Source organism: Cyanistes caeruleus, unplaced genomic scaffold (assembly GCF_971803275.1).
Source record: "Cyanistes caeruleus unplaced genomic scaffold, bCyaCae1.hap1.1 HAP1_SCAFFOLD_91, whole genome shotgun sequence".
Lineage (NCBI taxonomy): Eukaryota > Metazoa > Chordata > Aves > Passeriformes > Paridae > Cyanistes > Cyanistes caeruleus.
Genome location: NW_028255895.1, coordinates 702,780 through 729,868, shown reverse-complemented (window position 1 = coordinate 729,868; position 27,089 = coordinate 702,780). Strand labels below are relative to the sequence as shown.

Below are 27,089 nucleotides of genomic sequence, written 5' to 3'. Positions count from 1 at the left end.
GCCTTGCTGAGCCTTCCTTCTTAAGGTTCTCTTGAGGGCAGACCGTGGGACTTGGTGACCCGGAGCTTTTCCGACGTGTCGCCCATCCCTGCAGTCTCTGCCCTTGAGACCAGACCACATTCCCTGTCGAGGAGCCTCCTGTCCTTCTGGCAGGAGCCCTCAAGACCCAAGTGCAGGACTCGCTGTCTTGCAATCTTGCCAGGACTTGAGTCTTGCAGGTGCCTTCCAGGCACGACTGCAGGACTTGCTGACTCTGAGTTTTTCCGAGCCATCTCTCCTGCAAGCAGCCATAAATCCAGTCACTGCCATGGAGCAGCGACCCCCAAGAGTGCCCAAGTTGGCCTGGCTTGAGGAGGAGGAAGAAGAAGGCTCTGGAGCTGTCCTGGCACAGGAGTCTGAAGAGGTGCAGGAGTTCCAGGCACCACAGGAGGGTGAGTTGCAGAGCTCAGCCTTAGGGCTAGTGCCTGTTGCCAGCTTGGCCCCATCCCATTACATGCCATGCCATCCCATCCCCTGGTGCTGTTCCTATGGAAAGGATTGGAGAGTCTGGAAGATTTGGAGCAGCGACCCCCAAGAGTGCCCAAACTGGCCTGGGTGGAGGAGGAGGAAGAGGAGGTCGAGGAAGAAGGTCCTGGAGCTGCCCCAGCACCAGAGACCGAAGAGGTGCAGCAGTTGCAGCCGCTGGAGGAGGGTGAGTGGCAGAGCTGGGCCACAGGGCTGGTGCCTGCGGCCATCTTGGCCCCATCCCATCCCATTGCATCCCATCTCATCCCATCCCACACTGTCCTGTGGACACACACCCATGGACAGCACAAAAAAGGGGCTGGGGCTGCCCCCGCAGCAGTGGCCGTGCTGCATCCCCTGGGGCATCCCGGGACTGTCCCTGCCTGGGGAACGCAGGGCTGGGCTGTGCTCTCCGGCCTCTCCCGCAGCCCCTCAGCTCTGGCTGCTCTTTGCCAGATGCAGCCATGGACGGCACACAAGAGCAGGACACCGCCCGTGGCCGCTTCCGCAGAGCAGCGCAGGTACCTGCAGCCATCCCCACCTGCGCTGGGCCTGCTGGCACTGCTCAGCCCAGCACCGCACTTGGAGCACTCCATGCAACTTCCCTGCCTTCCTGCCCTTCTCCTACAGTTTCTTTACCAATTCATCACGAGAATTGGCAAGGAAGACACCAGACCTATGGACACTGAGGTCAAAGCATCCTCAGAGGTCTTGGTAGAACAGAGCAGCGCTGCCCAGCTGGATCTGCTTGTAGAGACGGCTCTTTTCAATCCAGAGCAAGTAAGCAGCCTGTGGCCAGCCTTTGATCCTCCAGCAATTGCTTGGCTTTCCCAAGCCACGCCTGCTGCTCACTTGGAGCTTTTGAGGCCATGGCAGCGTGCTGGAAGAGAAGCACTTGTCTGAGGAAGAAGCTGGGCACATTGCTGACTCCCTCTGCTGGCATTCCAAGTCTCCCTGTGCCTTCTCCAGGTGCCCGGCGTGGTGAGGTACATCCACCAGTGGCTCATGGCCAATGAGGCTGCTGAGCACAGGATGGACTGGGCCCTGATGCAAGTGGCCGAGGCAGAGCCCGATGATGTGGCCATCACTCTCCTGCGGGTGGCCCCAACGTGTGACAGGTATGGGGCCCAGCTGCCCCGAGGCCTCAGGGCTCCCCAGCCCATCACCCTGTACAGCCCGGCCCAGGGCTGTGAGCAACACAGACTTGCAGGGCCCTCTGGCTGCTCCCTTTGCCAGCCCTGCTACAAAGTCGGCCCCCGAGCCCGCTGCCGTGCTGCCAGCCTGCCCCTCAGGGGCCTGTCCCCACAGGGCTGGGCTGCCTGGCTGCTGCTGCCGCTCAGGGCCAGTGGGCACAGGCAGAGCTGGCGGCCAGCTCAGCTCCCCGCTGCTGCCCAGCCCACGGTGCTGTGTCTGACCCCGCAGAGCTGCTATGGCCATGTGGACGAACATCTTGCTCTCGCCCTGGATTTCAGAGGAAGTGACACCGCTCCTCATCAATGTGGTGGGGAGCTGGCCGCAGAAAAACCTGGGCACCTCTGATGGGGACAAGACGGCTGTCTTTTCCCTGACTGTGAGTTTCTGGAGCTGGCCTTTGCTCACCGCAAGGCCGGCCGCCTCTCCAGCAGCTCTGTTGCCTCCTTCCCCCACTGCATCTCCCTGCTTCAGGCACTGGCCACAAACCTGGCCTAGGGGCAGCTTCAGGGCCACCAGGCCCGCTGCTCCCCCTGCGCCTGCCCCGGCCTCTCCCTGCCACGCTCAGGCCCTGCCACACGGACGCCCCGGCACTGAGCGCTGTCTCAGGCTGCTTTGTCCTCTGCAGGCAACTCTGGTGATGTGGAAGATCCTCCAGGGGCCCTGTTGCCCACAGATCCTCACAGTCTATTTCCCCCGCCTCTTTGTGCATCTCCTCTTCCAAACGTACTTCAGTACTTTGTATATGACAGAGGACATCCATACCTTCTGGAAGGAATGCCAGGAGCAACACGGCCTCTGCACCAGCCCCAACAGGTGCTCCATGCCACTCCTCCTGTCCCTGCCACTTCCCCAGCCTCACAGCCAGCGCTCCCAGCGTCACCTGGGCTTTGCTGTGCACACAGGTTTGCAGTGCAGACCCTGAAGGCCCTGCTCTCCAGTCTCCACTTGGAGCATGTGGTGGTGGCAATGGAACGCAAGCGTGGCTGGGACACGCTGCTCTGTGCTGACACCCACCACTATGCCGTGGGTCTGCTGGCCAGGTGAGCCCCCCTTCTCCCCACTGCCTCTGACGTTTGTGCCCCCTGCCCGGGATGCCCCCCACAGTCCCCGTGGCCATGGGCCTGAGGACCTCGTCACCGAGGGATGGCCAAGGAGACTGCAAAAGGCTGCGAGAGGAGGGTGCCCAGGAGCAGCCACATCTGAAGGGCCCAAATACCCTCACAGGGTGCTGGGGCAATAGGACAACTGTGTCAGTCAGTCCTGGGAGAGGTTTTTTGCACCCTTGCTGAGACTCTTTCTGCCATTTTCTGCCTTCCAGGGTAATGCGCCGTGCATCCGCCCACTTGTGCAAAAGCATCTTAAGCTACCTGCTTGAGGTGCTCAGCAAACCGTTGCCACACTGGGATGTCTCTGCCATGGCATTCCTTGTGGAGGTGAGCCTGATGGCCAGCACTACCTCGCTCAGCTCCCTGCCAGCCCTGTCCCCTGGCATAGCCACAGCTGCCTGGGACGGCACCCGCCGCCCTGTGCTGCTGCCTGGGCCCAGCCCTGCGCACTTCCAGGCTCCTGCCGGCCAGCTCCCCTCTCACTGCCCTGTGCCTTTCAGCTCCTAGATTGCCTGGACTTGAGTGACTGTGGTGACAGCCTAATGGAGATCTTGTATAAGTACCTGTGGTACAACTCCACAGAGATGCATCACCAGGTGCTCAGGGCTCTCCTCCTGCTAAAGGACCGTCCCTCCATGGTGAGAAGGGGGCAGCAGCTGAAGCCGTGTGGGCAGCATGAGGCTGGGCAATGCTGTCACTTGGCCTTGGCTGGCCTTTGCCTTGGGCGCTGAGGCAGCTCCTCGCAGCTCTCCTGCCTCCTGCTTCAGCTGCCCGAGTGCTTTGGGACAGCCCTTTGGCCTCTGGGCCCTGCGGCAGCTGCCCGGGCTTTCACACCCTTGTGTTCTGCACAGGCCGAAAGAATTCAGAGCCTGACAGGAAGACTAGTGCACCTCCTGTGGGACTTGGACAGTGACGTGGCCAGGATGAGCATTGCTCTCCTGAGCTATATTTTCCTGGATGAAGAAACCCCAATATCCTGGCGCAGGGCCCTGCAGCTGGCTGAGCCGCTCCTGAAACTCCTGGACAATGTAAGGCTCTGTGCCCCAGCCACGGCCACTGCCTGCTGCCCGGACACTTTGTGCCCTGTGCATTTGCAGGCCTGCGCCAATGTGGGCCACAAGAAGCCAATGATGAGGTCATTTTTCCTTCCTTCCTTTCATACAGCCTGATAGCCAGGTGCAGCTACTCTCCATGTCTCTCCTTCGAAGAATGATGTCGTCGGCAGAAGAAGAAGGAAGAAAGCCCCTGAAGGAACGAGTGTACCAGAGCCTGCTCCCACTCTTTTTCCACTGCCAAGATGAGAATCGGCATGTGGCAGAGGTGAGGACTCCTGGGCTGCTGCTGCGCCTTGGCAGGGGGCTCAGCTGCCTCCTGCCCTGACGCAGGCTTGCAGGCTGCAGCCTCCTCCAGCCCTTGGCACTGGGACACTCCTGTGCCCTGCCTTGTGGGGCCATTTGCGGCTCTCTGCTGCTCCCCAGGCCTCTCGGACAACGCTCCTTCGCGCGGCTGGCTTTCTGAAGAGGCCAGACCTGGAAAAAGCTGTGAGGAAGGAGAAGCTGTGGAAGTTTGCCAAGCTCGTGGTAAGGGCGGGCTGCAAGTGCCAGCCAAAGGCTAGAGAAGCCCCCTGGCCCCGGTGCTCAGTGTGTGGGGCTGGCAGCTGTGCCCCTGCCCACTGCTGCAGCCGGGGGCCGCACGGCTTCTCAGGGCTGGCCGGGCACGGGAGGCCGGGACTGGCCGCAGGCAGCAGCGCCCGGCCGAGGGACAGAGCCCGCGCCAACCCTTCCCTCCTGCCGCTCTCTCCAGCTGGCCGACCACAGGATCCCCTTGGCCCAGCACCTGCGCCGGGCCCTGCAGTACCTGCAGGACCCACAGGAGACCCTGCGAGCGGCGGCCATCAGGGTCATCGGTGAGTCCCGAGCCCGGGCTCCCTCCCCGCCCCGCCGCAGCTCGGCCCCAGCCCCGGCTGCTGCCCCGGCAGCGGCACCCGGGCCCGGCGCCCTGGAGCCCCGGCTGCCCTCGGGGCTGCTGCTGCCGGCCTCTGGCAGCCGTGCCCTTGGGCTGGGTTAGGATGCGGTAAGGGCCCGGGCTGAGCCCTGCCGGGGCAGGAGGCCGTGTGGCCACAGGGCTGGCAGCGCCGCTGGCAGGGAGCTGTGCTGCTGGGACCCTGACAGGCTCTGTGTTCTCAGGGATGGCCGGGGAGCAGCTAAGGGGGCAGCACGCAGAGCTCCAGGTGTTGTGCAGAGGTGAGCCACGGCAGCGGGCTGACAGTGGTGGCTGTCGGGGGCAGCTGCAAGCCCTGGCCAGGCTGTGGAGGGCTCTGCTCCCTGTGCCGATGAGGGACGGCGTGGGCAGAGCACAGTGAGATTTCAGGGCCACGTGGGGCATTTGTGGCCAGCAGCTTCGGGCTGACCCCCTTGGTCCCTGCTCCCTCCTGGCCAAGGCAAGAGCCGGCTGGCATGGCCCTGGCAGGGGGCTCTCGATGGGCCCCCACAGCTCTGGGGTGTGACCGTGGCTCTGTTCGTCTCTCTTGCAGCCCTCGAACGCCTGACGGAGGACAGAAGCGGTGCCGTGTCAGATCTGGCACTTGAAACGCTGTATGTCCTCCGGGCCATCCAGAGTGCCCGTTACTCCATTCTCCAGAGGATGCAAGACCAAATCCTCAGGGCATGGAGGACACGGCCTCGTCTGTCGGGCCTGGGCTGGCTGCGCTGCTGGAGGTGTACTCAGAGCTGACCTGAGAGGCTCTGTCTTCTGGGGCCACATGGGCCAGCCAGGATGTTTTTTTTCATAAGGGTTGTTCTTTTCCTTTTTTCTCTTCTTTTTACTATGTAAATAATGTAGGATATGTTAGGGCTGAGAGGCTCTGTCTTCTGGGGCCACATGGGCCATCTGTTAGTTTTTGTTTGATAGAGATTGTTCTTTGTTTCGTTTCCATCTAGTATGTAAATAATATAGGATATGTTATAAACCACAAGAGTCCCAAGACCTTTCTTTTGCTGCCCAGGGTGTGCGGGGCATAGGGGAAGAGAGGGAAAAGGGTTCTTGTGTTCAGCAACCTGCCAGGGCATGCAGTGGTGCAGGGGAAATGGCCAGAAGCCCCTTGGCCTTTGGTGGTTGTGCTGAAGCCACAAGCCCTGTGGCAGGCAGGAAGCGCCATCTGTGTCCTGCTGCCCGTGTGTTGCTGCCGTGATGGCTGAGGAGCTGCTGGAGCTCCTGTGGGGCTGCGGCGCTGCTGCCGGGCCAGGCTGGGGGAGCCCCTGAGGGCACGGGGTGCTGGGAGGCCGTGAAGGGATGAGGGGCTGCGGAGGCCCAGACGGGACAAGGCAGTGGGAAGGCACGAGGGGGATGTGTGAGGGAGTGGGTGGCAGGAGGTTCCAAGGGGACAGAAGGCCCTGGAGGAGCCGGGGTGGTGGGAAGCCCTGAGGAATTGGGTGTCAGAGGCCATAAGCAGCCCCCGGGCAGCCGCCTGGTCCCTGACACCCGGCTGCTCCGGTGCTGTCCCAAAATGTCCCCCAGACCTGCAGCAGAAGGCCTGGAGGCTGGGACACCACCCCAGCGGGAGGGTGGGGACAGCCCGAGGTGCCCAGGCTGGGCTGGCTGGGGACATGGAGGGCAGGGGGTGCTGCCAGGCCACGGCCACTGGGTGCCTTCAGGAAGGGGCAGTGGGCAGAGGCAGGGCTGGCGGCCAGCCCGGGCCCTCGCGGCTGCCCAGGCCACGCTGCTGTGACTGAGGCCCCCCTGATACAGAGCTCGGGGCCCACAGAGCTGCTGCCACCATGGGGAGGGTGGCGATGTCTCCTCCGGCAGGGCTGCCCAGTGGCTGCTGCCCAAGCGGCTCTGGATCCCACAGAAACAGCAGCAGAGTGTGCCCAGGAACAGCAGCAGCCCCAACGTCAGCACCTGCGCACTGAGGCGTCCGCAGCAGCCGGGTGCCAAACAGGGGGAGGCTTTGGGCACAATTGCCTTTGCTTTGGCAAAAGGCTTCAGCAGAGTTGGCCACAATGGCTTTCTCTTCACTTGCAGCCTCACAGCAACGCTTGGCAGCTTCAGCTGCAGCCTGTGCCTGTGACTGACTTGGATGGCCGTGCTTGAGGGCGAGCTCGCCTTCCACACTCAGGTGTCCCAAGGCAGCGGCATTGGCACCATCCTGAGTGAGAGAGAGAGAGAGAGAGAGAGAGAGAGAGAGAGAGAGTCTGATGGGGCAGCTGCCCTCCCTGTCATCTGTCCAGGCACCTTAAAGACACATGAAACCAAATCCTGGACTTGCTTGGAACAAAGGAAGAAGCAGCATGTGCTGAAAAAAACCAGGGACTTACACGGCTCAGTTTTGCTCTCCACTTGGGCAATCCCAGAATCCCTGAGCACTTGGTGTTGCAAAGTATCATCAACATCATCCAGTCTCCAACCACCCTGCCATGGGCACAGGTGGTGTGCAGGCACAGGTGTCACTAGAATTGGGAGAACACTTTTCCATGTTGACCTTTTCCTCTCCTGGATTTCAAGCAGAGATGAAAACATCATCTGGTGAATGACAGGTGAATAGTGTAGCTCACAGAACTAGGAGTAGGAGTCTCCAGTGGCCCATGGTGTGTCCATTTAACCATTATTAGATTGTCCAGTTGGAGCTCAGCGCGGTGCAGCCCGGGCACAGGCACCACGCTGGTCCATTTCAGCATCCCAAAGTCTTGGTGGCTCCCTGTGCACCCATTGTCTCCTGAATCCATTCTTGAATTCCCAGTTACTGCTGTGCTGGACATGAGAACACAGGAGCAGCTTGTTTGCCTCATTCTTGCCTTTTGCTGCTCCTGCCTAAAGGAATCAGCAGGACTATATGCTGATGGAATGGGATCGCCGAACAGCAGGGACTTTGTCTCTAGAGTCTAAAACTAAAACCTTGTCTGACTGTTCAGACACTCTAAAATCCAGGGTGAGAATGACAGCTTTGGTATGGAAGAATCCTAGAAATCATGACTTGTGATTTTTCTAGTCAAGGATTTGAATGCCAGTGTGGAAACTACCAAAATATTCAAACTTGTTTTCATTGGCAACCCTTTTGAAATGGCATCAGCAGACCTCCAGGGGACAGGGTATGACAGTGGGGACAGTACTTGGCAGCTCATGGCTTCAGATGTGGGAGGTAAATATTTTCCCTAGGTACACATTGAAGTTGAAGTTTTCCCAGGGTTTGGATTGACTGGTCATTGCAGGTAACTTTAATCAATGCAAAAGGATGTAAAAGCAGAGTTTCTGGAGAATGTGCACTAGGGAGGGAATAGGGAGAAAATCTTGAACACAGCCAGCAGGCTCTGGAAAAATTGATAAAAATTAAAATTAAAAATAGATGTAGCACTGTGACTGTTCAGACAGGACTCTTTGTGTCTGGAGGTGATCGTAAAACATTTTAAAATCTTAGGAAATTCGGGAACTCAGAAAGAAAGTTAGGCTTGGCAAGCCCTGGGAAAAGTAGGCCCTGGAAATGTTAGGCCTTGTGCTTGCTAAAGATCATGTGAAACTGCACCTGTGTAATCAATATATGATAAATGATAGAATTGTTAGATGTGATTAGATATAATTATTGTTTAAAGAACATGAGGAACAATGTTAGGGGGCTGAGGTGGGATCACGAGAAATCCATGCTTGGGTAAAAACAATGCATACAATAGAACAGTGTAAGTTTAATAATTAATATGTAAGTTATATAATGATAGAGTACCAAACATGTTCAGCTCAAAAGCAAGATGGGTCAGATTTGGGTCTGTGTACCCCTGACACCCAGAGCTCTTCACTAAAGCACCTGCATATAATCATTGTGTGATGATGTGTGTTCCTGAACTCTAACATTTTGGTGACCCAGATGGGACCTTGTGAGTGCTGCTGAGCGAGCTCGCGACCCGATCCTGCTCCAGCCGGCACCGAGGGATTCTTGGGGAGCCCATTGGCCGCGACCGTCTGCGCTGCTCACAGCGTCCCCAGGAGAAGAGGTAAGGTGCTTTCACTTTGGTTTGGGTGCCTGCCAATAAGACGCAGCAAAAGCTGCGCTTGGTTGGGCAAAAGGAATTCCTGTTGGGATTGCCCGGGCGCCGTCCGTCAGACGACTGCGAAAGCGTTGCAGGTTCGGCATTTGTGGTGTATTGTAGTTGTGACATGGAGAAGCTTAAAGGGGTTTTGGGCAGCAATGCTCTCATAGCAGGTACTTCTCCTTTGGGGTGCTTCTTAGCACATTGGAAACAAGGTCACTTTGGGGAAGAATTACATAAGGCTGAATTGATTTTGGTGAGATCTCCCCACGGAAAAAGACCCCTGTGACACTGTCTCATCTGTTGGTAGCTATAACCTCTCTCTTTCTTTACTTTGTTTTCTTTCTCCTCTCTCTCTCTCTCACTCCCTCTCCTCTATCACATAGTCTTTGTTATCACTAAAATAAATGTACATTATTGCTGTTGTGATTTAAACTGAAATCCCTTGTGTCCTTTGTGCCCTCTGAGATCAAAGAAACTTCTCGCGACTCCCACTGGCGTTAGCGAATCGTGACATTTAAACTGGAGTCACGAACAGGATTTCTGACAGACAGAAGGGGCTGCAGGTTTGTTGTGCAGTCTGTATTAGGGGAAAGATGTTTTGCTCCAGCCGCACCCAGCCCGACACTCCCAAGAGAGTGAGCGGTGTCTAGAAAGCAAGGGGGGCGACTCAAATTTCCCACAAACTGCACACGCCAAGGTGAAAAGCACCCCACACTCACTTGAGGGCTCTGTCTGCAGAATTTCACAAATGATCTCTTAGTGCAAAAGGGTGGGAATGTTTTTGTTGTTGTTGTGTGTATGAATTTTGAGTGCTTGGTGTAGCAAAGAGACAATCAGAATTTTAAACTGAAAGAGTGCCTCCCGAGCAGATTTGGTCTTTTTACCCACACAGGGAAGCAAAAAGCAGTGTGGGTGTGGGTGTGGGTGTGGGTGTGGGTGTGGGTGTGTTTATAATTGAAGTTTATACCTCCCTATAGTGGTTTTCCCTTTGTAAAAATGACTGAAAAGGGTAGTGCTGAAGTTAAAGCTGCATTTTATGCTCTGTTAGCAAAACACAATGCCAGACCTTCTGTGGGAGGGGAAAAGCAGGCGCTTAGTTAGTGGTTTAATTTGGAAAATGTGATTGATAGAGTGTGTTCTTTACAAGATGAAAGAAAATTTAAATTGGTCAAAAATCAAACTCTACTCTGCTCAGTTTTGGGAGCTTGTTTTACAGCAGCTCCAAAAACTGGCTTTAAGCAAAGAATTGAGGAAAGAAGAGGGGGAAACCTCTCTCCTGAATCAAATTTACCCTCCAAAAGAGCTAATTCATTCCAGTAGAAATGATGGACCTGTAAAAATGGCAGAAGAAAAATCAGAGAAAGCAAAGGTGTTAGATGCATTGGTTCTCTTAAGGAAAACCCAGACAAGAGAAAAGAAATCTCTCACTGCCAGTATTGGTGGTCACTGGAGATAAAGAAGGGGGTCCCCAGCAAGGTAATAGATGGCTTCTCACTTCAAAGTTGAGTGAAGTTGTTTCTAATTGGCACTGTCCCAAGTTCATTGTATGGAATGCCCCATTGGATAACCCAGCACAGCTCCACAGGCTCTGGGCTGTGAGCCAAAGCCGTCTCCTTCTCAGCTTCTGGGAGTGGAGCCCAAAGAGCCTCAGAATCAGGGAAACTGGGAACTCTGCCTCTCCTGGGTGAGCAGAGAGGCAGAGGTTGCTTTTATTTCAAATGCTCACGAGAAATAACAAAACTGGAGACATATTGATTACAGCAATAGTGTGTAGAGAATATTTGAACAGAAGGTGGGCATGATATTTTAGTAAAGGCCTGTCTGCACAAACCAGCTTTTGGTATAAGTTGTGATATTAAAGGCTCATGTCCTTGAAACTTTCCTGAAGCAGAGAGAATGAAGCAAAACAACATCCTTGCGTATAAGAGAAAAAATGTAAACCTGTGTGGATTAACCAAGAATAACTTGCTTAGCCTGGGGACCCTGTAAAACCCTATAAAAGTGTGCTAAAGATAGAAATAAACTATGTTCTCCATACTTCTGTGAAGGCTAGGCTGAATAGTCTGAGCGGTTTCTCAATAATAGTGGGTCCTATACATCCACTTTTTACTTTTGTAGTTAACACTGGAGCCCAAATTTCTGTGTTGACCAATAAAGACTAGTGAAGGATTTGAGAGCAATATATGGAATAACTAAAGATATTTACCCAGTGGTAGCTAATCCTTGCACATTGTTAACATCTCTAAAAGAGAAATAGAAATGGTTTACTGTACTTGATTTAAAAGATGCCTTTGTCTGCACACCCCTTGACAAAAAAAGTAGGAAACTGTTTGTCTTTGAGTGGAAAAGTCCAGAAAATAGAAGGAAAACTCAGCTCACCTGAACACGACTCCCACAAGGATACAAGAACAGTCCAACCCTATTTGGAAGACAGCTGGGGAAGGAGCTGGAGATTTGGACTGAGAACGGGCAAGTACTGAGAAAACAATACCTGCTGTTACAGTATGTTGATGATATACTGATAGCTACAGAAGAGAAAACAACCTGCATAAAGGTACCAATTGAAATTTGAAATCAGCTGGGAATGGGAGGATATAAGGAGTCTAAAGAAAAGGCACAAATTGTCTGGCAGACTGTGATTTCCCTGGGATGTGAAATCTCACCAGGGCAATGTAAGCTGGGTACTAATTGTATTCAAGCTATTTGTGCTATTCCAGAACCCCAGAACGTGCATGAGCTGCGAGTCTTCCTTGGGATGACAGGGTGGTGCTGCCTGTGGATCATGGACTATGGACTAATTGCAAAAGCCCTGGATGAGGCCCAGAAGACGCAGCCGTTTACCTGGGGCAGAGCACAGAAGGAGGCCTTCCTCAAACTGAAGGAGGCATTGACAACTGCTCCGGCGTTCGGATTGCCAGATTTGTCCAAAGATTTCCAGCTGTTTGTGCATGAAAGACTACACCTAGCACTGGGAGTGCTGAGCCAAGGTTTGGGAAGCTGGGAAAGGCCGGTAGGCTGCTTTTCCAAACAGCTTGACAAGGGGAGTGCTGGATGGCCTTCATGCCTGCGGGCAGTTGCAGCCAGCGTGATGCTGCCACAAGAAGCCAGGAAACTCACCATGGGTAGACACATAGATGTCTCTGTGCCACACATGGTGAGCACTGTTTTAGAACAAAAGAGGGGCCATTGGCTATCTCCAAGCAGGATGATGAAATTCCAGGTAATCCTGACTGAGCAGGATGATGTCACACTAAAGACAACTGACCTCTTGAATGCAGCTCTGTTCCTGGGTACCACAACTGAAGAAGGCCCATTAGAGCATGACTGTGTAGAAGTAATAGAGGACACCTATTTGGCAAGAGAAGACCTGAATACATCCTACTGGAGCAAGCAGAGTGAGAGCTATTCACAGATGGAAGCAGCTTGGTGGAGAACGGGACCAGATACGCTGGATATGCGGTAACAACAGTCAGTGCAATAGTGGAGGCAAAAGCATTATCAGCAAATGCATCTGCCCAGAGGGCAGAACTGGTTGCCTTAAGCAGAGCACTAGAATTGAGTAAAGGGAAAAGGGGAAACATCTGGACTGGCTCAGAGTGTGCTTTGGAGTAGTGCATGTCCACAGAGTGCTGTGGAAAGAAAGAAGACTGCTGTCTGCTCAAGGCACACACATTAAACATCAAGATGCAGTCCTGCAATTGATAAAAGCAATACAAAACCTGAACAAGTAGCAATTATGCACTGCAAAGGACACCAATCAGGAAACTCCAAAATTTGTGAAGGGAATCGAAAGGCAGACTGGACAGCTCGACAGATTGCTCGAGAAGTGCAAAGAACAATGGCATTGATATCTTTAAAAGTTAATGTATCTCAATTTAATTTGCTTCCAAAACAAATATATTCAATAGGAGATGAGAAATTGGGGCATTTGCTAAATGTTTTGAGTTTTGAGACAATTTAGGAAATTTCGTGTGATTTTTCTGGAATTTTGTGGACCTTTGTGTAGATTTTGTTGGATGTTTCTGGAATTTGTTAAGGTTTTGAGGAGATTTAGGGAATTTTGTGGGATTTTTCATGAATTTTTTTTATATTTGAGGATATTTTGTAGGATGTTGGTGGAATTTGGTAGGGTTTTGAAAAAAGTTAGGGATTTTTGTGAGATTTTCTGGGATTTTGAGGTAACTTGAAGAATTTTGAGGGATTTTTCTTAGATTTTCTGTGAATTGATGGAGATTTTGTGGGATGTTTCAGGAATTTGGTTGGGTTTTGAGAAGATTTAGGGGATTTGTGAGATTTCTCTGGAAATTTGTGGGGCTTATAAATTTTGTGGGATTTTTCTTAAATTGTGTGGACATTTGTGTAGATTTTTGTGAGATGGTCCTGGAATTTTGTGGGATATTGAGGAAATTTAGTGATTTTTGAGGGATTTTTCTTGAATTTTGTGGACATTCGTGTAGATTTTGTGGGATGTTGCAGGAATTTGGTAGAAATTTGAGAAGATTTAGGGAATTGTGTGGGGCTTTTCCAGAATTTTGTGGGATTTGGAGAAGACTTGAAGAAATTTGGGGGTTTTTTCCTAGATAATGTGGAAGTTCGTGGAGATATTTTTGCGACGTCTCTGGAATTTTGTAATGTTTTGAGAAGATTTAGGGAAGTGTGTTGCATTTTATGCAATTTTGTGGGGCTTTCCCAGAATTTTTTGCGATATTGAGGAGATTTTGTGGGATGTTTCTGGAATTTTGTGGGATTTTTGTGGGATTTGTACGAGACATGAAGAATTTTTGGGGATTTTTCTTAGATTTTTTTGGAAATTGTTGGAGATTTTGTGAGATGTTGCATGAATTTGGTTGTGTTTTGAGAACATTGAGGGAATTTTGTGGGATTTTCCTGGAATTTTGTGGAATTTCTCTAGAATTTTGTGGGATATTGAGGAGATTTTGTGAGATGTTTGTGGGATTTTGAGAAGACTTGAAGAATTTTGTGGGATTTTTCTTGAATTTTGTGGCAATTTGTAGACATTTTCTGGGATGTGGCTGGAGTTTGATCGAGTTTTGAGAAGATTCAAGGAATTTTGTAGCATTTTCCTGGAATTTTGATGATTTCTCTCGAATTCTGTAAGATTTGGAGGAGACTTGAAGAATTTTGAGGGAATTTTCTTAGATTTTGTGGGACATTTTTGGAGATTTTGTGAGATGGTTCTGGAATTTTGTGGGATATTGAGGAAATTTAGTGATTTTTGAGGGATTTTTCTTGAATTTTGTGGACATTTGTGAAGATTTTGTGGGATGGTGCAGGAATTTGGTTGTCTTTTGAGAAGATTTATGGAATTTTGTGGGATTTTTCTGGAATTTTGTGAAAATTCTCTAGAATATTTTGTGATATTGAGGAGATTTTGTGGGATGTTTGTGGGATGTTTGTGGAATTTGGAGGAGACTTGAAGAATTTTGAGGGATTTTTAGTAGATTTGGTGGAAATTGTTGGACATTTTGTGGGATGTTGCTGGAGTTTGGTAGGATTTTGAGAAGATTGAAGGAATTTTGTAACATTTTCCTGGAATTTTGAGGATTTCTCTTGAATTTCTTGGAATCTGGAGGAGACTTGAAGAATTTTGAGGGAATTTTCTTAGATTTGGTGGAAATTTGTGGGGGTTTTGTGAGATGTCTTTGGAATTTTGTAATGTTTTGAGAAGATTTAGGGAATTTTGTGAGGATTTTCCAGAATTTTGAGGGGCTTTCAAGAATTTTGTGGGAGTTTTCTTGAATTTTGTGGAAATTTGTTGATATTTTGTGAGATGGTTATAGAATTTTGTGGGATATTGAGGAAATTTAGTTAATTTTGTGGGATTTTTCTTGAATTTTGTGGACATTTGTAGAGATTTTGTGGGATGTTGCAGGAATTTAGTAGAAATTTGAGAAGATTTAGGGAATTGTGTGGGGCTTTTCCAGAATTTTGTGGGATTTTTCTTTGATAATGTGAAAATTGGTGGAGGTTTTGTGAGACGTCTCTGGAATTTTGTAATGTTTGGAGAAGATTGAGGGAATTTTGTGGCATTTTTCTGCAATTTTGTGGAATTTCTCTAGAATTTTCTGTGATATTGAGGAGATTTTGTGGGATGTTTCTGGAATTTTGTGGGATTTTTCTAGTATTTGGAGGAGACTTGAAGAATTTTGTGGGATTTTTCCTAGATTTTGTGGAAATTGGTGGAGATTTTGTGGGATATTGCAGGAATATGGTTGGGTTTTGAGTAAATTTGTGGAATTTTGTGAGATTTTTCTGCAATTTTGTGGGATGTTGTGGGATGTTTGTGGAATTTTGAGGAGACATGAAGTATTTTGTGGGATTTTTCTGGAATTTTGTGGCAATTTGTGGACATTTTGTGGGATGTGGCTGGAGTTTGGTCAGGTTTTGAGAAGATTCAAGGAATTTTGTAGCATTTTCCTGGAATTTTGAGGATTTCTCTCGAATTCTGTGAGATTTGGAGGAGACTTGAAGAATTTTGAGGGAATTTTCTTAGATTTGGTGGGACATTTGTGGAGATTTTGTGAGATGCCTGTGGAATTTTGTGGGATATTGAGGAAATTTAGTGATTTTTGTGGGATTTTTCTTGAATTTTGTGGCAATTTGTGGACATTTTGTAGGATGATGCAGGAATTTGGTTGTGTTTTGAGAAGATTGAGGGAATTTTGTGGCAATTCCTGGAATTTTGACGATTTCTCTTGAATTTTGTGGGATTTGGAGGAGACGTGACGAATTTTGAGGGATTTTTCCTAGATTTTGAGGAAATTGGTGGAGATTTTGTGAGGCGTCTCTGGAATTTTGTAATGTTTGGAGAAGGTTTAGGGAATTTTGTGGCATTTTTCTGCAATTTTGTGGACTTTCTCTAGAATTTTCTGTGATATTGAGGAGATTTTGTGGGATGTTTCTGGAATTTTGTGGGATTTTTCTGGGATTTGGAGGAGAGTTGGAGGATTGTGAGGGATTTTTCCTGGATTTTGTGGAAATTGGTGGAGATTTTGTGAGATGTTGCAGGAATTTGGTGGGGTTTTGAAAAAAATTTAGGGGATTTTGTGGGTTTTTTCTTAAATTTTTTTGGAATTTGTGGAGATTTTATCAAATGTTTCTGGAATTTGGTTGGGGTTTGAGAAGTTTCAAGGAATTTTTTGTATTATTGTGCAATTTCCTGGGATTTTTCTTGAATTTTGTGTATGTTGAGAAAACGTGAAGAATTTTGTGGTGTTTCACTGGATTTTTTTCTGGAATATTTCTGGAGTTTTTTCAAATTAGATTTTTGGTATATTTTTGGAATTTAGTGGAATTTTGTGTAATTGCATCAGATTTTTCTGTAATTTCTGGGGGTTTTGTGGAATTTTGTGAATTTTTTAAAGAATTTTGTGGGATATTTAAAAGCTTTAGAGATTTTTGTGGGATATTTCTATAATTTTGTGAGATATTTCTGGAATTTTCAGGATTTTGAGTCTGGTGAATTTGGTGGTATTTTTCTGGAATTTTGTGGGAATTTCAGGAGGTTTTGTGGGATTTTTGTGGAATTTTGTGGAGTTTTTCTGGAATTTTGTAGGATTTTGAGAACATTTGGGGCAATTTTTATGAAGATTTTGATAAAAAAGCTGGGAAAAAAGTGTTAAAACTGCTGAAATTTCAATAAACAAAGGAGAAAAGCAAAGCCATCCCAAGGGACCTAAACTGCGCGCTAAATCCGCATAGTTTGGCCTAACATCAGCCAAATGGGGTTAAAATCATCCCAAGGAGTCCAAAGTGCAACCACCAGGGCATAAAAATGCCCAAAGCGGTGTCAAACCCACTCCAAATGGCCTAAAATCACCCTGGGATCTCCCAAATGGGTGCAAGGTCCACCCTGAAAGTCGCTGGTTTTGCCTCAAATCACCCAAAGGGCCCCAACATCAGCCAAAGTGGCCTGAAACGCCCAAAAGGGACCTGAAATCACCCGAAAAGGGCTCGGTTCGAGCGGCACCCGGACTGGGAGCGAGACCCAGATGGAGACCGAGACCGAGACTGAGGCCTAGAGCGGGCCTGAGACTGGGACTGAATCCGGCACCGGCACCGAGAGCGGCACCGCTCCGGGACCGGGACTGAGACCGGGACCGGCACCGCTGCGCCATTGAGATCGACACCGGGACCGGAATCGGCTCCGGGAGTGCCCCGGGACTGCTCCGAGACTGAGAGCGAGGCCAGCACAGGGACTGGGATCAACACCAGGAGCGCTCCCAGAGCAGAACAGGGATCTCCGAGTGTTCTCAGTGTGGGAAGAGGTTTCCCAACAGATCCATTCTCTTCCGGCACTATCGGATTCACAGGGATGAGAGGCCTTTCCGCTGCCCCGACTGCGGGAAGGGCTTCAAGCACAACAGCAACCTGGTCAAACAGCGGCGCATCCACAGCGGGGAGAGGCCCCACGAGTGTTCCCAGTGTGGGAAGAGCTTCTCACAGAGCTCTCACTTGACCCGACACCAACGGAAGGGAAGCCCTGCGAGTGCCCCGAGTGCGGGAAGAGCTTCGTGCGCTGCTGCAGCTCCATCCCCCACTGGAGGAGCCACCTTGGGCACATTCCTGGGATCCACCTTGGCAATACACCTGGCTGCTAATCCTTCTCCTTTGGCCACAGTTTGCTTCTCATCTCCATCTCTTTGCACTCCAAAAGCCAGGAGGGATCCATCTGTCACCTCAAAACAACTCAATCCCACGCAAAACAGCTCCATTTGACCCCAAAAGGGCTCAATCCCAACTCCAAAGGGCTTGTTCCACCTCAGAAAATCTCAATCCCAGGCTAAAAGAATGGATCCGGAGAAATGCACAATGTCATTTATGACCTACACAACAGTAAGTGAGTAGAAATTTGCCCCTTGGAAGAAATGCTCCAGAGTATATAAAAATACAATATTGGGTTTCAATTACTTATGCTGAACAGCACTGGAAGAAATCCAGGTTGGAATTCTAATACCATTTCAGAGTGTCTTCGTTCTTGCTCCTCTAAGAACGTAAAAGCAATGATGCATTGACAGTCAAGGCAATGCAATATAAATGCAGTCTTAGGAAAAACCTAGAGATAATCCAAGTAAATTTGGAGAGCACACATTTCTCTGTATGTTGTACAGTTCCATACATATTGTTGTAATAAATATCTTTCTCATGGCATCAGTAATTACAGGAGCATGAAAGTAAAATGATCATTGCCTTCTCCCCCACCAGTTTTACTCTTTAAATAGATCTTTTAGAGATCAATGTACTTATCCAAAAGAGGACTGAGGGGTTATTTGATCATAGTTTCTAACTGCCTTCTCAGGGTAAAAGTACAGGATATGAAATAACTCTTTCATCTAGCAGCAAACAATACTATGGGTACAAAAGATACAAAAATTCAGGAGAAAATACTTATCAAACTTTTTTTTTTTTTTTTTTTTTTTTTTAATATGGAGTGAATGGCCAGTAACTCAAAACATGAAGAAAAGAGTAGATGCCTCATAACTCAATGTCATCAAAGCCAGACTGAATGCTTCTGTGGAAAATCCCAAGCACTAGGTCTAAGTTGTGGCCTTGCAATCAAAACTAACCGATGTGACTGGCCCTAATCGCTTGTGTCTTTAAAACCAACTTCTCCCTCTAATTTGCATTTCTACCTTGCTTTGTATAATGCTGATAGTTTTCATTCACCTATTGAAATACTTCTTCAATTCAAAGCAATGTATGTACTTGACCGTGAGAAATGCACAAACAAGGCTGGGAAATATTTTCATATGTATCCTCTAATTTGGACAAGTAGATACACGGATAAAAGCTGAGATGGGCCAAATAAATTTAGCAGAAGCATGTGAGGACATAATCAGCAGAGTCTGCTGGTGATGCAGAATTGTAGAGGTCAACACTAAGAAAAAAAGTCAAGCTGGACACAAGTATAGGTTTGGACAGAAGTGGGGGGAGAGCAGCCCTACAGAAAAGGATCTGGGGGTGTTGGCTAAAGAGGAGTCAGCAGTGTGCCCCCAGGGAACGTCATGCTGGGGCAAATGAAACACAGCATCATTAATTGGTCAAAAGGGGGAATTACCCAGCAGTGCTGGCAGCTGGGGGAAATGAGGCTGAGCAGCAAACTCTTTGCTCTCTCCAAACACCTGAGGAAGGCAAGGTGCTGATCTCTTCTCCCCGGTATCCAGTGATAAGACAGATGGGAATGGTTCCAAACTGAGCTAGATGAGGTTTAGCAAGCATTTTTATCAATAGACATGGGTCAAACACTTCCTAACAGGCTTCCTAAAGAGATGATTGATGGTTCCAAGCCTGTCTGTTTGAGAGGTACTTGGACAATGAGCTGAATAACATTCTTAACATTTTGCTCAGCCCTGAATTGATTCAAGCAGCTGAAGGAGGCCATGGGACTGCTGGAGACCATGGATAGGATCAGAGGGCTGGAATACCTCTCCTACGATGACAAGCTGAGAGAGTTTGGTTTGTTCAGCATGGAGAACAGAAGGCTCTGGGGCAACCTTAAAGCACCTTAAAGGGGGGCTCCAAGAAAGCTGGAGAGACTTTTAAAGGACATGTAGTGATAGGATAAGGGGAAATGGCTTGAAACCAAAAGAAAGTACATTTAGATGAAATGTTAGAAATTCTTTAGGGTGAGGCTGGTGAGGCACTGGAACAGGTTGCCCAGAGAAGCCGTGGGTGCTCCGTGCCTGAAAGTGTTCAAGAGCAGGCTGGACAAGGCTTGGAGTAACCTGCTCTAGAGGAAGGTGTCCCTGCCCGTGGCAGCGTGATTGGAACTAGATGATCTTCAAAGTCCCTTCCAACCCAAGCCATTCTATGATTCTGTCATTCTATGACTGGTGTAGGACTCTTCCAACTGAAATAGTTTTTTCCACTTTTTTTTGTTGTGTGACCTTTATGACTCACTGCTCAGCTCACTGAGGCAATCTGCCTTCCCAACAGGAACAGAAATGGAAAGCCCCATGAAACACTCAGATGATTTCACACAGCTCAGTCTCCTGGGAAAATACGGCTAAGCAGCTTTTCCAGTCCGTGCACAGTTCTTCATTGACATAATGCATGAATTTGAAGCAGGGCCATCACCTCAGGGTTACTGTAAACTTCCAGACATGGGTGTCACAAGAAACATCGGACTCATATTTGTATTCCAAGTCCATCAGTCTAAGAAAACAAATCTCCTTGCAGAACCACTCTATATCTCAAATATTGAGCTGCCTGCCTTTGCAGGAATAGCTCAAATTGTTCCTGTGTGAAGAAATGCCCTCATACGTAACTTAAATATATACTTTTACAGGAACTTGATCTCAAAGTATGGCTGAGTGGAGCACTTGGTGCTTAAAATGGCAGCAAACTTGTGTTAGTGCTATTCACAGATAGATCCATCCCGAGCAATTCCTTTGATCCTTAACTCTTTCACACTCCCATCCTTGTCATCTCCCTACTTAGCTGCCTACAGACACTCCATCTTAAAATTCAAATAGTTATGTTATTGGAGACACCTTTAATTTTCTGACACCTCTACTTCTCTGACACCTCTCCATATTTTTCTTTACTGTTTGCCACAGACCCTGGAGCACTGTCCCATTCCTGCCCCTCCCTCCTCTCCTCCCCCCAATCCCAGACGAAAAATCCTATTTTAAGAAAAATCCTATTAAGAAAAAATCCTATTTTTTCTTACCTTCTATCCTCTTGTCTTTTTTCACCTCCAGATATGCATCTAGAGACATACACACTATTTTTGTTTGGCTGTGGAAAGTTTGTCTTTTCAGTTCCTTACAAAGTATTTGAAAAGGTAGCATTTTTTTACATTTAATTAAAGGCCATAAAATATCCCAAATGATGCCTTAGAGAAAAAGGCAGCAAACACTATTGAAAGTCCTGGCTTGTGGTCACTGATGGAAATCCAGCCCCTTAGCCCAAGTGGAAGGGGCATAGCCCATGTATTTGGAATGACAGTTCTGCGTTCTCTTGGTTAGATTGTGCTCCTGTTATGGAATAAACTGATGAAGTCCTCCAAGAAAGATGAAGCTGTGGTTGGTTGTTTGGGCTTTTAAAAATGATGATTTTTAAATGACACATTGTGGCATCTCCCTATGGCCACAGACTTGCAGCCAGAAGTTACACAGAAAAAAAGGACTGTAGTCTGTCTGCTTTCAAATGTCACACCTGCACTGTGTGAAGAACTCCTGGTGACATTGAGGCCATTTTATTTTGGACCATCTATTCCTGTTATATGGCAGAGACTAATAACTTTGAACAGTAGCACAGGTCCCGGCAGGTGCCTTGTTTTCCTTGGGCAGCCTTGGCGAGGGGCAGGAGCTTGTGGGCACAGGTGGCTGGTGTGCTTTGTGTGCCTTGTGTGCCTGGCCTGGTGTGAGTTTTGTGCTTTGTGTGGCCTGTGTGCTGCTGGCTGTGGCTCCGAGTCCGCTGTGGCCATAGGCAGCCCTGGTGGCCGGGCTGTGTGCTCTGCGTGTCTGGGCTGTGTTGGTGAGGCTGCGGGGCATGGCAGGAAGGTGAGCGCTCCTGAGAGGGGAAGCAGCGCCTACGGCCAGAGCGCCCTGAGAGCGCCCGATCCCGCCTGATCTCGGAAGCTCAGCAGGGTCATGTAAATCATGTAGGACTTTTCTCCTAACATGAGTATCCTGGGGATTTCTCAGAGCTGTTTTAAAGGAAAATACAGGACAATGTCCTGGATTCCTTCTTTATGTTCCTAGAAAACCTTCTGCTAAGCTGCTTGCCTGTGTCTTCACTATCTAGCCTGAGACTTGGGTGACTAATCCTATTAATTAAGGCAGCATTATGATTAATAGCTCCTTGGATCAGTCAAAGGTAGATAACATGTTGGAGTCTGAGTGTGTCCCCTTGTTTTTAATACTTACTTCTAGGATTCAAAGAAACACTGAATTTCATATAATACGAAATTCATGAGCATGTTTTCATGGTGATACATGAAAACAAATGTTAAACTTAGATAGGAAAAGTATGAGTGTGTAGATTAGAAAGTTTTCTAAATCACTGGGTGAAAAAGTAGTTTAGAGAACAGGAGACAAGATGGAGGATTTAGGGTTTTTCTCTTGTCCTCCTTCTTTTTTCTTCATGTTCTTCTCCTAGGGGTTTTTGGGTAGTAGGAGGTGATTGGATAGAAAATACCGTAGTGCAGCACACAGGTGTTGGGTCATTGGGTCACTAAGAAAAATAACTCCCTGCAAAAGCTTACTAAATCTCCACCATTTCCCACTAAATCCAAGAAAAATCCCTCAAAATGCTTCAAGTCTCCTCCAAATCCCACAAAAATCCCACAAAATTCCAGAAACATCCCACAAAATCTCCTCAATATCCCACAAAATTCTGGAAAAGCCTCAAAAAATTCCAGAAAAATGCCACAACATTCCCTATAACTTCTCAAAATTCTACCAAATTCCAGCAACATCCACAACATATCCAAAAATGTCTACAAAATTTCACAAAATCCCACAAAATTCCAGTAAAATCTGATGAAATTGTTAGAGTTCAGGAACACACATCATCACACAATGATTATATGCAGGTGCTTTATTGAAGAGCTCTGGGTGTCAGGGGTACACAGACCCAAATCTGACCCATCTTGGTTTTGAGTTGAACATGTTTTATACTCTATCGTTATAGAACTTAGATATTAATTATTAAACTTACATTGTTCTATTGTATGCATTGTTTTTACCCAAGCATGGATTTCTCGTGATCCCACCCTAGCCCCCTAACATTGTTCCTCATGTTCTTTAAACAATAATTATATCTAATCACATCTAACAATTCTATCATTTATCATATATTGATTCCACAGGTGCAGTTTCACATGATCTTTAGCAAGCACAAGGCCTAACATTTCCCAGGACCTACTTTTCCCAGGGCTTGCCAAGCCTAACTTTCTTTCTAAGTCCCCAAATTTTCTATGATTTTAGAACCTTTTACTATCATTCCTCTCTTTTAAAGCATTTTCACTTCACTATAAGTGCAAATGTTTGCACTTGATACAGTCCTTTGTTTCTGAGTTTACACTCGATGTTCTTCGAATCCTTGATTGATATAAACGTTGTCCTGGATGCTGTCAGGAACTGGAGAACCAGAAGATGGTGGGGGTGGATCTCGTGTCAGTGCCTTTATTATTTTCTGGTTCCAGGATGTTTTCTTCTGTATTTCTCCCTTGAAGATGCTGTAAATTAACCAAATTGCTAAGAATACAATTAGTAAGATTATCACACTCTCAATGATAGATTTAATCCGTGAACTCACATTCCACCCTAACCCTTTGACGATTTTGCCTAACCAACTTGTAGTCAAATCCTTTTGCTCTTCCTGTGCTTTGTGCTCTATTTGTTGCAACTGATTGATGTCATATTCTACATCTGCAGTCACATTTGGGATGTGGACACAGCAATGATCAATCCATCCATTTAAAAACCCACACACTCCATGCTCTTTCAGGAGTAATAAATTGTAATTCTACATTTAGTTCTTTAAATCTTTCCCAGCTCACTCTTGCCAATTTCTCTACCTGACCTGTAGGTTTGTACAACATTTCTTTATTCTGATAGTTTGCTCTAGGACCGAGCAGAGACACTAGGGCCCAGCCAAATTTCACTCTACAAGAGGGTTCTTGCCAAGTGTCATCCTGATTCTGTTCCTATCCTAATCTTCCCTAGCTATGCCTGTGTCTAGCCACTGAGTTGTTTTTAAGCACATTTCACATTTTGACATTACTGATTTCGCCACTGTTAGCATCTGTACCGAGATTAATTTTTGTTTCATCCTTTTTACCAATGCCTCTGCACCCCAATGACATTTGTTATGATTCATTTATAGAACTTCTCTCATTATCAAGAGGGTTAACACTATTTGTCTTTGTGCAGTTACATACCTCTCTTCTGAATTCTTTTGTGCATTTAGAAAATTTCCCAATTTCTCATCTCCTATTGAATATATTTGTTTTGGAGGCAAATTAAATTGAGATACATTAACTTTTAAAGATATCAATGCCATTGTTCTTTGCACTTCTCGAGCAATCTGTCGAGCTGTCCAGTCTGCTTTTCGATTCCCTTCACAAATTTTGGAGTTTCCTGATTGGTGTCCTTTGCAGTGCATAATTGCTACTTGTTCGGGTTTTGTATTGCTTTTATCAATTGCAGGACTGCATCTTGATGTTTAATGTGTGTGCCTTGAGCAGACAGCAGTCTTCTTTCTTTCCACAGCACTCTGTGGACATGCACTACTCCAAAGCATACTCTGAGCCAGTCCAGATGTTTCCCCTTTTCCCTTTACTCAATTCTAGTGCTCTGCTTAAGGCAACCAGTTCTGCCCTCTGGGCAGATGGATTTGCTGATAATGCTTTTGCCTCCACTATTGTACTGACTGTTGTTACCGCATATCCAGCGTATCTGGTCCCGTTCTCCACCAAGCTGCTTCCATCTGTGAATAGCTCTCACTCTGCTTGCTCCAGTGGGATGTCTTTCAGGTCTTCTCTTGCCAAATAGGTGTCCCCTATTACTTCTACACAGTCATGCTCTAATGGGCCTTCTTCAGTTGTGGTACCCAGGAACAGAGCTGCATTCAAGAGGTCAGTTGTCTTTAGTGTGACATCATCCTGCTCAGTCAGGATTACCTGGAATTTCATCATCCTGCTTGGAGATAGACAATGGCCCCTCTTTTGTTCTAAAACAGTGCTCACCATGTGTGGCACAGAGACATCTATGTGTCTACCCATGGTGAGTTTCCTGGCTTCTTGTGGCAGCATCACGCTGGCTGCAACTGCCCGCAGGCATGAAGGCCATCCAGCACTCCCCTTGTCAAGCTGTTTGGAAAAGCAGCCTACCGGCCTTTCCCAGCTTCCCAAACCTTGGCTCAGCACTCCCAGTGCTAGGTGTAGTCTTTCATGCACAAACAGCTGGAAATCTTTGGACAAATCTGGCAATCCGAACGCCGGAGCAGTTGTCAATGCCTCCTTCAGTTTGAGGAAGGCCTCCTTCTGTGCTCTGCCCCAGGTAAACGGCTGCGTCTTCTGGGCCTCATCCAGGGCTTTTGCAATTAGTCCATAGTCCATGATCCACAGGCAGCACCACCCTGTCATCCCAAGGAAGACTCGCAGCTCATGCACGTTCTGGGGTTCTGGAATAGCACAAATAGCTTGAATACAATTAGTACCCAGCTTACATTGCCCGTGTGAGATTTCACATCCCAGGGAAATCACACTCTGCCAGGCAATTTGTGCCTTTTCTTTAGACTCCTTATATCCTCCCATTCCCAGCTGATTTCAAATTTCAATTGGTACCTTTATGCAGGTTGTTTTCTCTTCTGTAGCTGTCAGTACACCATCAACATACTGTAACAGCAGGTATTGTTTTCTCAGTACTTGCCCGTTCTCGGTCCAAATCTCCAGCTCCTTCCCCAGCTGCCTTCCAAATAGGGTTGGACTGTTCTTGTGTCCTTGTGGGAGTCATGTTCAGGTGAGCTGAGTTTTCCTTCCATTTTCTGGATTTTCCCATTCAAAGGCAAACAGTTTCCTACTTTTTTTGTCAAGGGGTGTGCAGAAAAAGGCATCTTTTAAATCAAGTACAGTAAACTATTTATATTTCTCTTTCACGGATGTTAAAAATGTGTAAGGATTAGCTACCACTGGGTAAATATCTTTAGTTCTTCCATTTATCGCTCTCAAATCCTGTACTAGTCTGTATCACCATTTGGTTTCTTCACTGGAGATATTGGTGCATTAAATTCGGATTCACATTCTTCTAAAATTTGCTACTTCAAAAACTTTTCAATAATCTTTACTATTCCTTGCCGTGCTTCTGCCTTTATAGGATACTGTTTAACCTGGAAGGATTTTTTTTGCTCCTTCTTTTAATTCCACATGTACTGGTTGTGCCAATTTAGATTTTCCTGGTATGTCTGTTTCCCATACTGAGGGAATCACTGCATCCTCTACTTTCCAAGGGATAGCAGGGACTGGTTTTTCTTTTATCATTAAAAATTGTCCTGTCTTTGATTTGCGTATTTTCATTAAAAGTTCTCCGGTCTCAAAAGTTATCACTGCATCAAGTTTTACTAATAAATCTTGTCTTAAAAGTGGAATTGGACACTCAGGCATATATCAAAATTCATGTGTCAAAACTTTGTTTCCAAAACACAAATCCAGGGGTTGCAGGAATGGCCGATTCTCTTCCTTCCCTGTGGCCCCAACTCTTGTTGTTGTTTGGTCCCAAATTTGCCCTTTCAGGTAATTTAATACAGAATATGGAGCTCCCGTATCCACCAGGAATTTTACTTCTTTATCTCCCAATTGTAGAGTTACTAAAGGTTCCTGTACTGACTTTTGTTCCGATTCTAGTCAGCTCCTGTACTCTCCCAGTACCAGAGCCTTGGCAACATCTCCCTGCGGGAACTGATTGCCCTGGTTAAACCGGTTCTTCGCGTTGTTTGGGCATTCTTTTTTCCAATGCCCCTCCTGCTTGCAATATGCACATTGGTTTAACCCTGATCTTGGCAAAACCGATCCCCCTCGTCCTCTGCCGAGTCCGTCCCTCCCCAATCCACGACCACCCCTGCCGCGTCCTGGATTCTCTCTTCCTTGTATCACTGCCAAGAGATTTTGCTGCTGCTTCTTACTAGCTTCCCTTTCCCTGCTATTGTATACCTTCCACGCCACCTCAAGTAATTTATCCAAATTCCTTAATTCCTCTCCTTCTAACTTCTGTCATTTTCTCCTGATATCATCTTGCCACTGCCCAAGGAAAATAAGAGCAAGCTGAACTTTTGCTGGTTCTGTTTCTGTTTGCAGATCTGTACATTTTCTCACGGCTTCTCTGAGCCTTTCCAAAAACACGGTGGGGGATTCTTTCTTTTCCTGCCTTATCTCACACAATTTAGACCAATTCACAGTCTTAGGCACAGCATTCTGAACCCTTATCTGAACCCATTCTTGATATCTCTTCAGCCTCCGAATATCCCTAAATACATTAGGGTCCCACCCTGGATCCTCGGTTGGAAAGTTCTCATCTAAAGTCCCCGTCACCACCCCAGTCCTGAGATCTTCTCTCGCTCTCTCCTTGGCTCCTCTAAGCACCATCTCTTTTTCAACAGAATCCATTAAAGTATCTAATATTACTTGTATATCATCCCAACCCAGATTCTGAGTTTTCATAACCATTTTTACCACCCTTGCCACTTGGTCAGGATTCTCTCTATAAGTTCCAGCTGATTGTTTCCAAATTACCAAATC

General features: G+C 47.5%; 1 protein-coding gene across 1 annotated transcript; it reads left to right on the top strand.

The window, feature by feature from the left end:
* The first annotated feature begins 118 nt into the window (after positions 1-118).
* Positions 119-26,677, top strand: LOC147646569 (maestro heat-like repeat-containing protein family member 7). Its single transcript, XM_086873241.1, has 15 exons — positions 119-431; positions 536-691; positions 961-1,025; positions 1,135-1,284; positions 1,474-1,622; positions 1,927-2,074; positions 2,324-2,511; positions 2,601-2,738; positions 3,017-3,131; positions 3,305-3,442; positions 3,656-3,832; positions 3,969-4,124; positions 4,283-4,384; positions 4,608-4,710; positions 26,649-26,677. The coding sequence occupies exons 1-15, from the start codon at positions 308-310 to the stop codon at positions 26,675-26,677; spliced, it is 1,938 nt and encodes a 645-aa protein (XP_086729367.1). The 5' UTR covers positions 119-307.
* The last annotated feature ends 412 nt before the right edge of the window (positions 26,678-27,089 follow it).

Coding starts and splice junctions, on each gene's coding strand:
- LOC147646569 (XM_086873241.1), top strand. CDS start 308: ATGGAGCAGCGACCCCCAAGAGTGCCCAAGTTGGCCTGGCTTGAGGAG. Junction 1,026..1,134: donor GCTTCCGCAGAGCAGCGCAG/GTACCTGCAGCC, acceptor CTTCTCCTACAG/TTTCTTTACCAATTCATCAC. Junction 4,125..4,282: donor AGAATCGGCATGTGGCAGAG/GTGAGGACTCCT, acceptor GCTGCTCCCCAG/GCCTCTCGGACAACGCTCCT.